General features: G+C 42.1%; 1 protein-coding gene and 1 long non-coding RNA gene across 2 annotated transcripts; one reads left to right on the forward strand and one right to left on the reverse strand.

Annotated features, from left to right (window-relative positions):
* Positions 1-3,964: 3,964 nt before the first annotated feature.
* Positions 3,965-9,954, reverse strand: cep15 (centrosomal protein 15). Its single transcript, XM_071372704.1, has 4 exons — positions 9,833-9,954; positions 5,262-5,385; positions 5,017-5,085; positions 3,965-4,825 (listed from the first exon to the last, which is right to left on the reverse strand). Exons 1-4 carry the CDS (start codon positions 9,883-9,885, stop codon positions 4,634-4,636), a joined length of 438 nt encoding a protein of 145 aa, XP_071228805.1. The 5' UTR covers positions 9,886-9,954; the 3' UTR covers positions 3,965-4,633.
* Positions 7,038-8,895, forward strand: LOC139557649 (uncharacterized). Its single transcript, XR_011671442.1, has 3 exons — positions 7,038-7,296; positions 7,719-7,773; positions 7,885-8,895. It is a non-coding gene; the product is annotated as an uncharacterized lncRNA (long non-coding RNA).
* Positions 9,955-12,794: the final 2,840 nt, after the last annotated feature.

Below are 12,794 nucleotides of genomic sequence, written 5' to 3' on the forward strand. Positions count from 1 at the left end.
AAGGAGTACAGAGAGCCAGTGAAGTGCAGTGAGGTATATGATTATGTTGACACAAAAAAACCTCGGGTCCATTTAGGAGGAAACACTATACTTAAGCTTGGCCAGTCAATACCGAACAGTGTGGCGCTCCCTTAAGGCCAGTGTTACTTCCTTTTAGTGTGCCACATGTAGACTTGTCTTTAATCCACCACAACATGAACAACACAGTCAACTCCTCTCTTAGCCGATACAGTAGGCACAGGCCTGGCTGGCAGGACATGCACTTAGCCAGAGCTGACATGACATGATCAAAGGAGTGATAAGGAATACTATGGGAGTACATTGTACAGTATGGAGCCCCATGTTATTTCAAGAAACAGCATTTTAACGTTGGTTTATTTTTAAATACTGTAGGTCAATTTAAAAAGAAAGTGTACTTTAAAAAATGTGATGTATGTCTTCACTTCTATCACATAATAACAAAATGTTCTAAAATAATAGAAAAACAAAACAAAATTATGCCAAAATTGTAGTTTTGTTGTGCAGCGCTCACTACACTTGCAGCACATTATTCAATAAAATACAACACGCAATCATCCATTATCCAATCAATTGAAGTCGACAGCTAACCAGTTATTGTGCTTCTCAGGAGGCTCTCAGCATGCTCTCAATAGACGCCCCAAATCATGTAATCATACGCTTTTAAATGCATATGCTATTAGAGATGGAGAGGGTCACCTCCTAGCCTCCTCTGTCTGCTGCTAATCCTGTAGCTGAATTTGAGAGGTTGGCTTTAACCCAGGTGTCTGTGGGGTAATGGGGGTCAGGGGACTCAGGGAGGGTTGTCACGGCTGGGACTGGCTGGCAGGGCCTGGTAACAAGGGCCTGGTCTGCCAGCCGGGGGCGTGACGGGACTGTGGTGTCCGTAGCTAATCCACCTCAGGGCTTTCACCATTAGAATACATCATGTGAATCTAGTCATTTGGAAGGGCTCCAGATCGTGCTCTTCAAAATCCTTTTAGATAATTCGCTGCCTGTCCCCCTGCCCTCACTCACCCTCGTTGCCCCTCCTCAAACCTTCACCCACATCCACCCCTCCCACGACCACCATCCCCCATTAGCCCCCCTTCATGGCGACTGGTGCCTGCCTGACCTCGGGGGCAGGATCGGGTCCCATCTGAGGAGCCAGGGCAGCTGCCAACCATGGCCACTTCAACGCAGGCCATCCGGATGATTGCGTTTGTCAAGCCGCCACTCCGCGTCAACCCAGTGCAGGTTTGATCATCGCAATTAGGCTGGATCAGGGATGCCATCTCTGCCACAGAGAGGGAATGAGAGAAGGAAGAACGAGGGAGGTGGAGGGAGGGCAGAGGGGTGGTTTGTGCTGGTTTGACAGTCAGAAAGCAGGTGGAAAGGCTCGCTGCGTTTTTGCATCCCGTTTAACAGTGAGACAGACATTTTGTCCCGTGTACCCTCTCATTATCCACACAGCAGCTCCTTAACACTGTCCCTACGGCCTGTGTCTTACCTGAAAATATCTGAACTGAAGTCTCAATTATGTTGGTGGAAACAATCTGTAACACTATGACCAATTTGTAACCCCATGAATAGGATCATTTATCATACTGAATATGGTCTACTGTATAATGGTAAAATAACCCAAGAAAACACAGACAGACATTCTAACTTTACAAGCAATAACGCTTTCTGATCGGTGATACCAACTACCTAACAAACAGACCCCCCCCCCCCCACAAAAAAATAAAATAAATAAACATGTCTTGAGAAACACAGCAGAGTTTATGCAAGGCTAATGGACCTGTAGAAATGAATGGCTCATTTTACACACATTTCTATGGAGTATTATGAGCATATGGTAACTGGCTGACCTCAGGCTACCCTTGAATAAAGGGACAATTAAAAAAAGCAATTATCACGAACACAGAAGGTCCTTCTGGAGGCTTTGTTTAATAAAGACAGCACAATCACATTGTAGCTCAAATATAAAGAGGACTCTTCAATAACTATATAATGGTTTCGAGACATTCCAGAGAACAGCTCAATGGTTTAGGCTAATATATTTAACCCCCTAATGCACAACATACAGTGCCTTCAGAAAGTATTCATACCCCTTGACTTAGTCTACATTTTGTTGTGTTACAGCCAGAATTCACAAGACCCCATAATGACTAAGTGAAAACATGATTTTGGAAATTTTGGCAAAATTATTTAAAATTAAATACATAAATATATAATTTACATAAGTATTCACACCCCTGAGTGAATACATGTTAGAATCACCTTAAGCAGCAATTACAGATGTAGGTCTTTCTGGGTAAGTCTCTAAGGAGCTTTGCACACCGAGATTGTACAATATTTGCACATTATTATAAGCTCTGTTAATTTGGTTGTTGATCATTAATTGACAGCCAATTTCAAGTCTTGCCATAGATTTTCATGCCGATTTAAGTCAAAAACATATCTAGGCCACTAAGGAACATTCACTGTCGTCTTGGTAAGCAACTCCAGATGTATATTTGGCCTTGAGTTTTAGGTTATTGTCCTGCTGAAAGGAGGATTTGTCTCCCAGTGCCTGTTGGAAAGCAGATAACCAGGTTTTGCGTTAGGATGTTGCCTGTGCTTAGCTCTATTCTGTGTTTTTAATCACTAAAAAACTCCCCCTAGTCCTTGCTGATGACAAGCATACCCATAACATGATGCAGCTACCACCATGCTTTAAAATATGAAGAGTGGTACTCAGTGATGTGTTGTGTTTGATTTGCCCCAAACACAATGCTTTGTATTCAGGACATCAAGTTAATTTCTTTGCCACATTTTTTGCAGTTTTACCTTAGTGCCTTATTGCAAACAGGGTGCATGTTTTGGAATACTTTTATTCTGTACAGGCTTCCTTTTGTTAATAACTCTGCAATTTCGGGTTTCGGTTACTATTGAGTAACTACAATGTTGTTGATCCATCCTCAGTTTTCTCCTATCACAGCCATTAAATTCTGTTAGTTTTAAATTCACCATTGTACTCATGGTGAAATCCCTGAGCAGTTTCCTTCCTCTCTGGCAACTGAGTTAGGAAGGATGCCTATATCCTTGTAGCGGCTGGGTGTATTGATACACCATCCAAAGTGTAATTAATAACTTCACTATGCTCTTTTTGTACCCATCTGCCAACAGGTGCCCTTCTTTGCGATGCATTGGAAAACCTCCCTGGTCTTTGTAGTTGAATCTGTGATTGAAATTCACTGCTCGACTGAGGACCTTACACATAATTTCATGTTTGGGGGTACAGAGATGAGGTAGACATTCAAAAATCATGTTAAACACAATTATTGCACACAGAGTAAGTCCATGCAACTTATGTGACTTGTTAAGTCAATTTTTACTCCTGAACTTATTTAGGCTTGCCATAACAAAGTGGGTGAATACTTATTGACTCAAGGCATTTCAGATTTTCATTTTTTATTAAATTGTAAACATTTCTAAAAACATAATTTCACTTATGGGGTATGGGGTGTAAGCCAGCGACACAAAATCTCAATTGATTCAATTTTAAATTCAGGCTAACACAAAATATGGAATAAGTCAAGGGTTGTGAAAACTTTCTGAAGGCACTGTATACTGTGTGATGAAGTGTGGGGGTGGTGGATGGGTTAATACATGTAAAAATTTTTTTTAGAAATAACTTATACGCTAACATTTTAATGGATAAACATATAGAATTGTTGGGTGTGTATATAGTGTGCAACATTTTATTTGTATAGTTTATTATTTGTTAGTCAACTCTACAAAGTTAGGTGTGTGTCAGCTCATGCTTTTTAATGGACTAATAAGCTAAACTATAATGATTTATTAGGTAAAAAAGTATATTTGCAGTGAATGGAATATATAGATGAAGAATGTGAAAAAAAAAAAAAAGATTGGTTACATATGCACATTGCTTGTTACTACGCCTAAAAGATATTACACAGTATATGAAAAAAAAGTGCTTTAATGTACACATAAGAAAAGAACATAGCTAGTATACAGACAATACATGCAAATAAATAAGAGCAAATTTGATTAAATCATTGCTCAGTGACAGATGAAGTGAATGACCTGAATGACCTGAGTCTAACTAACTGAAGGAATTTGCCATTGTTATCCAAATCTATGGTGCTACCTCCCCCTAGTGGGCAGATATGAACCATGAATTCAAAGACTCCATATTCTGTTTCAAATAAAATTCTGATGGGATGGGATTACCATAAAGTGTTACAGGCAATACCATCACACTGAAAGTGTGAGCATTGCTTGTAAACATTGCAATCAAGAGCAGCAATTCTGTAGACTGAGGGGTAATAGGCTAAATCTGAGCTTCACCCTGAGACATCAAAATGGCTGAGCACAAAAAGGAGCTGCAGTGTAAACAATGGAAATCAACATGATGCCTACTCAATAATGTTGGTGCTAAGAATACTGTTATTCTCATAGGAAAACAGCCCATATGAGACTAAATATGGCCTATATAAAAAAAGAGCATTTACCTCAGACACTCACAATAACCTCAATATACAGTGTAATTGTCAACTGATTTTAGTTTTTCCTTCACTCCATGTTGATCACATAAGATTAAGTCAAAAGCCAGATTGTCCACTTCATGTCATTTGACATGTTTCAGTATAGGACGAGGAGGCAGAGCCCCATCTTGTGTGGGGGCATGGTCTCTGGGTGTAGTTTTCTGTTTTCGTTGTTTAGGTGTTCTGCTAGGGTCACTGCTAGGATGTGGGCCCTTACCCAGGAAGAAGCGTTCCCATTCTGGGATCTTCTCCTCAACTGATGCCCAGTAACGAGTCTGGAACAAGACAACAGTACAGCGGCCTGTGTCAACAACAATCTGTGACCCCGACTGTACTTGATTATCAGGTATAGTAGGGTCAAGATGCAACACAACTCAAAATAGCTCCCATTGAATATTATGGGAGGCAAGGCAATCTTCAGAGAGGGCATGTATTGCTAATTTGTTGTTACTAAGAGATCCCTTACCTCCAAACTGAGGATGTCAGGGTGTGGGAGTTTTCTTGTTCTGAGACGATTCTCCATTTTCTGCAAGTCCTGTATTTGGAGAAAGGATCAGCCTATCACAAATTCAGCTATTCCTTTACACATGGCCTTCAAAGCCTACAGTATACCAGCCTCATCAACATGCACAATAAAAGGCATGCACTGAACATGTACATTCAAGTAGAGAACCTAGCAGCAGGTCTGAGAGGCACTTGGTAGATTCATACCTGGAGGAGCTGGGCGTTTCTCTCATGTGCAGCTTGTGACAGCTTCACCTGCTGCCTTCTCTTGCTCTTCTGTTGCTCATATCGACTCTCCATCTGCTGCAGGAGCACAGCCCTCTTCCCTAGACTGACACAACATGGATGACTTCCTTAGCTATGCTTCCATGTGAAAATGAGCTTTAGGCTCTGCATGTTATTCAAGTAGAGATAAATTGAGCTACCTATACTTTTGTTCTGGATATTCAGCAGGCCAAAGCCACTTATGAAATTTTAAACAAACTCTCAGGGGGCCAGCTAAAGTTAACTAAAGGGCTTGTTTGACATTGCAGCCGACAGTGCAGGCAACTGCTGACTGACTGACTGACTGATCTACAAATCACCTTGCATCACAAATAACTACTTAATATTATTTGTAGATCAGTCACAATTTACCCATGATACATCACAGTTTTAATGCTCTTGAACATGCCATTATCGGCTAGCCAGCAGATCCGATCCGCTTGCTTACAGCTGCACGAGGGTCGGACATCATTCCTGTGTATATTATGATACGAGGAGCCGGTGCGAGATATGGCTCGGAAAACGTACCTCAATCATGGGCCAGCATCCCTGTGGAACACTTTCGACGCCTTGCACGGTCTGTTACAACAAGAACATTGAACGACTGCTAGTTTTTCCAGAAAACTTATTTTCCTCCTCATGCTAGGTACCAGAAGCCGCAGCAGCCGTTTTGGAATGGCAGTGTCAGATAATCAGCTCTGTTAATGTTCAACATGACGCACCATTCCATAATGGCTGCTGTTGCTACTGCTAGCTACCATGAGGACAAACACGTCAGTTGAATTAAAAAGGAGCAGTTGCTCAATCTTCTTGTTGTAACAGTTATGATAAATGGGACAATTCGGAGTATACCGCATTTCTCATCCCTGGATTGAGCTATGTTTTAAAAGCAATATCTTGCACCGGTTCTGCGGTGTCTTATTATATACTGAGTGTACAAAACATTAGGAACATCTTACTAATATTGAGTTGCACCCCCTTTTGCCCTCAGAACAGCCTCAATTCGTGGAGGCATGGACCGTACAAGGTGTTGAAAGCATTTCACATGGATGCTGGCCCATGTTGACTCCAATGCTTCCCACAGATGTGTTAAGTTGGCTGGATTTCCTTTGGGTGGTGGACCATTCTTGATACACACAGGAAACTGTTGAGCGTTAAAGACCCAGCAGCACTGCAGTTCTTGACACACTCAAACCAGTGCATCTGACACCTACTACCATACCCTGTTCAAAAGGCACAAATATTGTCTTACCCATTCACCCTCTGAATGGCACACATTCACAATCCATATCTCAATTCTCTCAAAGCTTAAAAATGCATTTGCGGTATTAACAAGTGACATCAATAAGGGATCATAGCTTTCACCTGGTCAGTCTATATGTAATGGAAAAAGCAGGTGTTCCTAATGTTTTGTGTACTCAGTGTAAACAGGAATGCTGTCCGACCATAGTCCAGCTTTAAGCAAGCGGCTCGGATCTGCTGGCTTTTTTAATCAGCTAGTTAGCATTAGCTACATTTACCATATTAAGTTTTCGTGCGAAGAGTGAATCGAAGAGAGTGAGATTAGGTGTGAAGATGGTAACAACAAGTAGTAATTCAAACATGAACTGTATAGCGCCAGGCTGTAGGAATTGGCTCCAAAAAAAAATCCCTCGGTAAGCTACCATCGGCTGCCCGAGGACCCACAACTTTTGAAGAAGTGGCTCCATGTCCGGAAGAGGAAGGACGTGTCAGCTTGAGCTAGCAGGATCTGTAGACAGCACTTTGCAGAGGCAGACTTCGCGATGAAGGGCACTTGCGATGCGGCAACCGGGAGTTTCCGAATGGAAAGGAGTCATAGGCCTATGTTGAAGCCCTCTGCTTGCGCCTCCATTTAAAATTGAGGGTTATGTTGTAGGGGTTACCGATCGACCATCATCAACATCGCTGAAGCAATTGAACGGAGGAGGTTCCGCGAGTCAATGCAATGGAGCCTGAGGTAACGTTAACCGGTCATGACTGTTGTTGACTAGGGTAGCGTTAAACACTGGACAACATTGTTGCAACTCTAGTTGAAGGTAACTAGCTAACTGCATCGGAAGTGTTTTGTGTAACACCCCCCAGCAAACAACGTTAGCAAGCTACTCAACTGCAACACAGTTTCACCGTGTACCCGTTATTAGGTAGTTACTGTAGCTAGCTTCCACCTCAGATAGTCAAGTACTGTAATACATTTTGTTGACAGATTTGTTATCTCCACCTCATTTAGCTAGACTGAAGTTGACATAGCTAATGTTTGCTGAAAAATAAATGTCCCTGTATTTGCTCTGTGTGTTGACAAAGCATACAAGACAGGAAGCTTGTTAATGCCAACTAATATATTTGGGTTCAGTTGTCTTAACAAAACATGTTTGTTTTCAGGATGACATCTTCATCCCTGAAAAGTTTTTCATCCTGGAGGAGACTGGAGGCAGAGGTACATGCGAATCCATGTTATTTCTAAGGCTATTGTTCATTTCAAGTATATGCAGTGATTCTTGAATATAACTATAGCCTAACAGATGCCTTAATTATTTTCTATCAACAGGAAAGAAGGGTTAGTACAGCATGCCAAACAGGAAAGAAGGGTTAGTACAGCATGCCAAACAGGAAAGAAGGGTTAGTACAGCATGCCAAACAGGAAAGAAGGGTTAGTACAGCATGCAAAACTGAACCCTGGGTGCCAGTGTTCCTGTGCTGCGGTGGAGAAGAGGTCCACCGGGACCATCACTAAAGCGCTCGGGGCCCAGCTAGATAGCACTCACGACCATCAGTATATAACCGAGTCCTGGCCCAATACGCCACAGATGGAGCTGACGGAGAGTGAGATCAGTGAAGACCATAACTCGCTGTATGAACCTGAGAGCTCAGAATCCCAATCATCACAGTGCGAGCCAAGATATACTATCAATCACTTTAGGGGAGGGGGCTGGTGTTCTGAAAGTAGAGAAGGAGCAGGCCATTCAACAGCGAATTCAAAGATACACCCATCTATAAAGGGAATCAGAGTGGAACTGTTTTCCACAGATTTTTTAAAACCCCTTTCAATGGATGTGCGACCTTGTCCCGGTCCTGCTGTTTCGACTCCCTCTCTCTCAACCTATGAAAAGCCAACTGACATTTGCTCCTGAGGTGTTGAACTGTTGCACCCTCTATAACCACTGTGGTTATTATTTTGATGTAAAAAGGTATTTTGTAAAATACATTTCATTGATTGTTTGCTGTGCTGAATGCCGTGTATTCACTAACTGTCAGTGATGGGACATATAGTATCTGTAACATACAGATTGGTGTGTGAATTTCATCTGCATCTTAACTTCTTAAAGTGGCAATAGAAACAATAACAAAGTGACTCCCTGCTCCTCTTTTGGTAAAATGCTGAGGGATGCGGCTGGAGAAATGTAACCACTCTCAAATTCATAGGCAGTGCTATAGATGCAAGGACTGACCATCCATGATATCAAAATTGTAATCCTCTTTCTATGATCTGTTTCCACCCTTTGGATAAAGGCGTCTGCTAAATGGCATATATTATTAAAGTCTACTTTGACTCTGCCAACTAGCTGTCCAGTGTAGTTACCATTCCTTTCCAATAGATGGCAGGGAGAGGCAGAACTTGCAGTGTATTGAGAGTCACAAATATAACAAAGTTATATTTAAGCGCCTGGCCACGAAGACGTTCACGAGCAGTGTGAGTGCAATGATTGAATAACATGCATGTGTAAATTTATTTTGCACCGCTTGCGCATGCGACGCGAACGGTGTAGTCAGCATGTAATTCTCCCTTGTGCCCATAGGGTGAACTGGTGATAAACTGCCAGCCTTAATGCTCTGCAAACAAAATCATAAGAAAAGTTAGAATGATACCGAAACTAAATCACAATGTATTCATAATGAGCACTCCCCATTATTGGTTAGAATGAAATGTCATGAATCATGATGCTGGCTGCGATTCCAACTCTGGTCGTCTAATCAAAAGGCAAATGTGTTACCATTGCGCCAAACAGTGCTGGTGATAAATATGATACTGATTATATATTGAGCACCTACCCACTACGGATAAACGTTAATTTATAATCAAGCAACATTTCACCAATTATTTAACTGGCATATCGGCTGCTGACTGGTCGAGTAACCTCTTCTGCCAGGAAGTCCTTCATAAGGATTAGTGACATGTCCAATAAATACATCGCCATCCAGACAGATTGACAGGAACCTCTGACTGGATGTAATGCAGCCACCATCGGCTGGGATTTTGTGCTGTATCGCCACCATCCCTCTACAACACATTATTTCATTCTCTGTAATAGACTGAGTTACTCTGGAAATCCAGCCATTATTTTTTACAGTTAACGTTAGCTGGCGTTCTAAATCATAGTTTTTCCAATCCCTGTTAACGTCACATGGTTCTGACTGAGCTAACGTTAGCTAACCTTGACGACACTCTACTAATGGTCAACATTTCCCTAAAATGGTTTAACTGGACAATAGCTCACATTTCTTCGTGTTCCTTGTTCAGGTCTACTTCTTCAAATGGAGGAGATGCCATTCTGCTAACTTAACTAGAAAGAGATAGACACTTCTGACCTTCTTCTTCGATGAGGTATAACGGCGGTTGGCATCCAATATGTTGCATTACCGCCACCTACTAGACTGGAGTACAACTCACTAATCTAACACTACACTCACAAAAAAGGTATATAAATAAAATAAAAAATAACATCACCCTACTCCACTATTCAAATCTATTTAGTCATACCTCATGCCAACAACCTGAAAGGATGGGACATCACCACTTAACACACCATGTAACTCTTCTGATGTCAAGTCTTGCACACCCAACTACTTCTCTGCAGCTGCCACCACAACCTCAATTTTCTGCGACTTGCTATCAATGCTAAAAATCCAATCTTACTGAAACATATATCACTTGTTGGCCTCTCTCTCTCTGTACTGGTACAGATATACTACTCAAACCACTCCTCTCAGGATCCCTCCCCCTTTGACCCATCTTCCTCTACTTTCTTCACTGCTTCAGCATATGACAACTTCTGCACTACTCTAACCCTGGAAACCTCAACCCGCCTATCTCCCACGGGACATTTCTGACTCCAAGCTCCATGGGCACCCCTACAATTAACACATACCACTCCTTCTCCCAATGCTATACATTCCTTTGTCTCATGCCCTTCTGCACACTTCTCACACTAGGAACCTCCCTCCTACACACTGCTGCCACATTCCCATAAGCTTGACACCTGTAACAATGTAGTGTATTCGGTACAAAAGCTTGTACAGGATAACTTATATATCTTAACATCACATTGTCGGGCAGAGACTCAACATCAAAACTCAAAAGAACAGACAATGACTCTTCTGTTTCACCACTCTCGCCACCCTGTCTGCGTCGCACCAAATGACGAGCATCACAAACACCAGGAATCTTCAGTTGGTCAACTTTTACATTTTCTGCTACCCAAGTAATCGCTCCTTTTCTTGAGAGTGAAATAATTCACATTTCTTGACCTCATTTGTTTAATGCCGAGCGCCTTCTCCCTCTGACCAGCAGAAACAAACAATTATCACAAGACCACTTCTGGTTACCCTCACCGATTCCACAGTACCCAACTTTGTTTTCACCCACCCTGAAATCACAAATGGATCAGGGTCCACTTTTTCCAAAAAAACTTCACTCCTAATGTCACAGACTCATCTTTATCCTGACCCTCGGTGCAAGCCTCGGGCTCCGAGAACTTCACCACACCTACCACCTCCAATACTTTGCCCTCATTCGCTTCCATTTCTACTCCTGTCTTCAGCTCACTCTGCTTACACTTTCTACCATTCTTTTTAACAAACCATCTCCCTTTTATCCACCATTTTTAACTGTCTCAAGCTCACCATCTTCCTCCCTCTCTCTTTTAGACCTCCTATGCCTCTCTTTTTCCCTCCATTCCTCTTCTGTATTCCAAGTGTACGTCTCCTTATGATAATACTGCACTTCTCCTGACACATCTAGTTCTTGCTTTCTCAAGGGATGCCATTTAACCGTCTGTCACAATCTCCGTACAATCAGCACGAACCCCTTGGGATGTAACGTTCAACAGTGCATCCCACTTATAATGCAGCTGCTTCGTCTTGATGTTATTCTTTATCAAAAGCTACTACGACACTTTTCAATTTCAAACAAGTGCACCAAAACTCAACAATGTATCCACTTCTGACTTTCTTCTCACCATTTCCGCAAGAACATGTATCCATAGGAATGGACCGTAAACCGAGGAAATGACAACGTTGAGTGCGCTGGAGAACCCAAAGGCCTATGCTCCACTGCTATTTGTAGATTTTAGATCAGCAGCCACACATCCTCCTCAGTTAGCTCAGACAGATGTCAGTCTTACCCTTTACTATCAGGTTGTATCACTCATTTCTGACCAACAGGACAGCAGGTCCGAGTGAATGAGACCCTGTCTGAGCCCAAGGTCATTGAGGTGTCCCCCAAGGCTGAGTTCACCCATCCTATTCACACTGTATACAAATGAATGTACAAGAATAAACCCTGATAACTATATTGTCCAGATTTCTGATGATTCTGCCATTCTGGGCCTAATGTCTAGAAACTGATACTTCTGTCTATAGGTCAGAGATAAAAGTTTCTACAGTGGTGTGATGACTACCACCTCATCCTAAATGTCAAGCAAACGGAGGATTTTTTCCCCCACCCCAAATCTGTTGGTGACCACTCATCTGTGGTGGTCCATAATGTGGACGTTACTCAGGCCCAATCTTGCAAATGCTCTAGAGTCCAACAGCGACTTAATCTTTTTGCGTAGGTTCAGGGTTTTTGGAGTCAAACAGAAGGTCATGCTCCTATTTGACCAGGCTGTCATAGAGAGCATTCTACTATAAGGCATTTCAGCCTGGTGTGGCAACTTGTCAGTTACCTTAAAAAGCACAAATCCATCACCTGATCCAGACAGCCATGAAGGTGATGGGTTTGAGGTTTAATAGCGCCTGTCTGACTGTCTTTGAACAAACAATTATGAGACAGGCCAAGAAAATAATGTCAGACCTCCCATGTACTCCACCCAGTTTTAGCTTCTCCCATCAGACAGACGCAGTTCCTCAGTGTAAGCACTCATTCATCCCCCTGTCAGTCAAACTCCTAAACAGCAGTATGTAGGGGGAGACCATGTGCAATGTGATATATATATATATATACAGTTGAAGTCGGAAGTTTACACACACTTAGGTTGGAGTCATTAAAACTCGCTTTTCAACCACTCCACAAATTTGTTGTTAACAAACTAGAGTTTTGGCAAGTCAGTTGTGTCATGCACAAAGTAGATGTCCTAAGTAATATTTCCAACAATTGTTTACAGACAGATTATTTCACGTATAACTCACTGTATCACAATTACAGTGGGTCAGAAGTTTACATACACTAAAGTGACTGTG

This window comes from Salvelinus alpinus, chromosome 2 (assembly GCF_045679555.1).
Source record: "Salvelinus alpinus chromosome 2, SLU_Salpinus.1, whole genome shotgun sequence".
Lineage (NCBI taxonomy): Eukaryota > Metazoa > Chordata > Actinopteri > Salmoniformes > Salmonidae > Salvelinus > Salvelinus alpinus.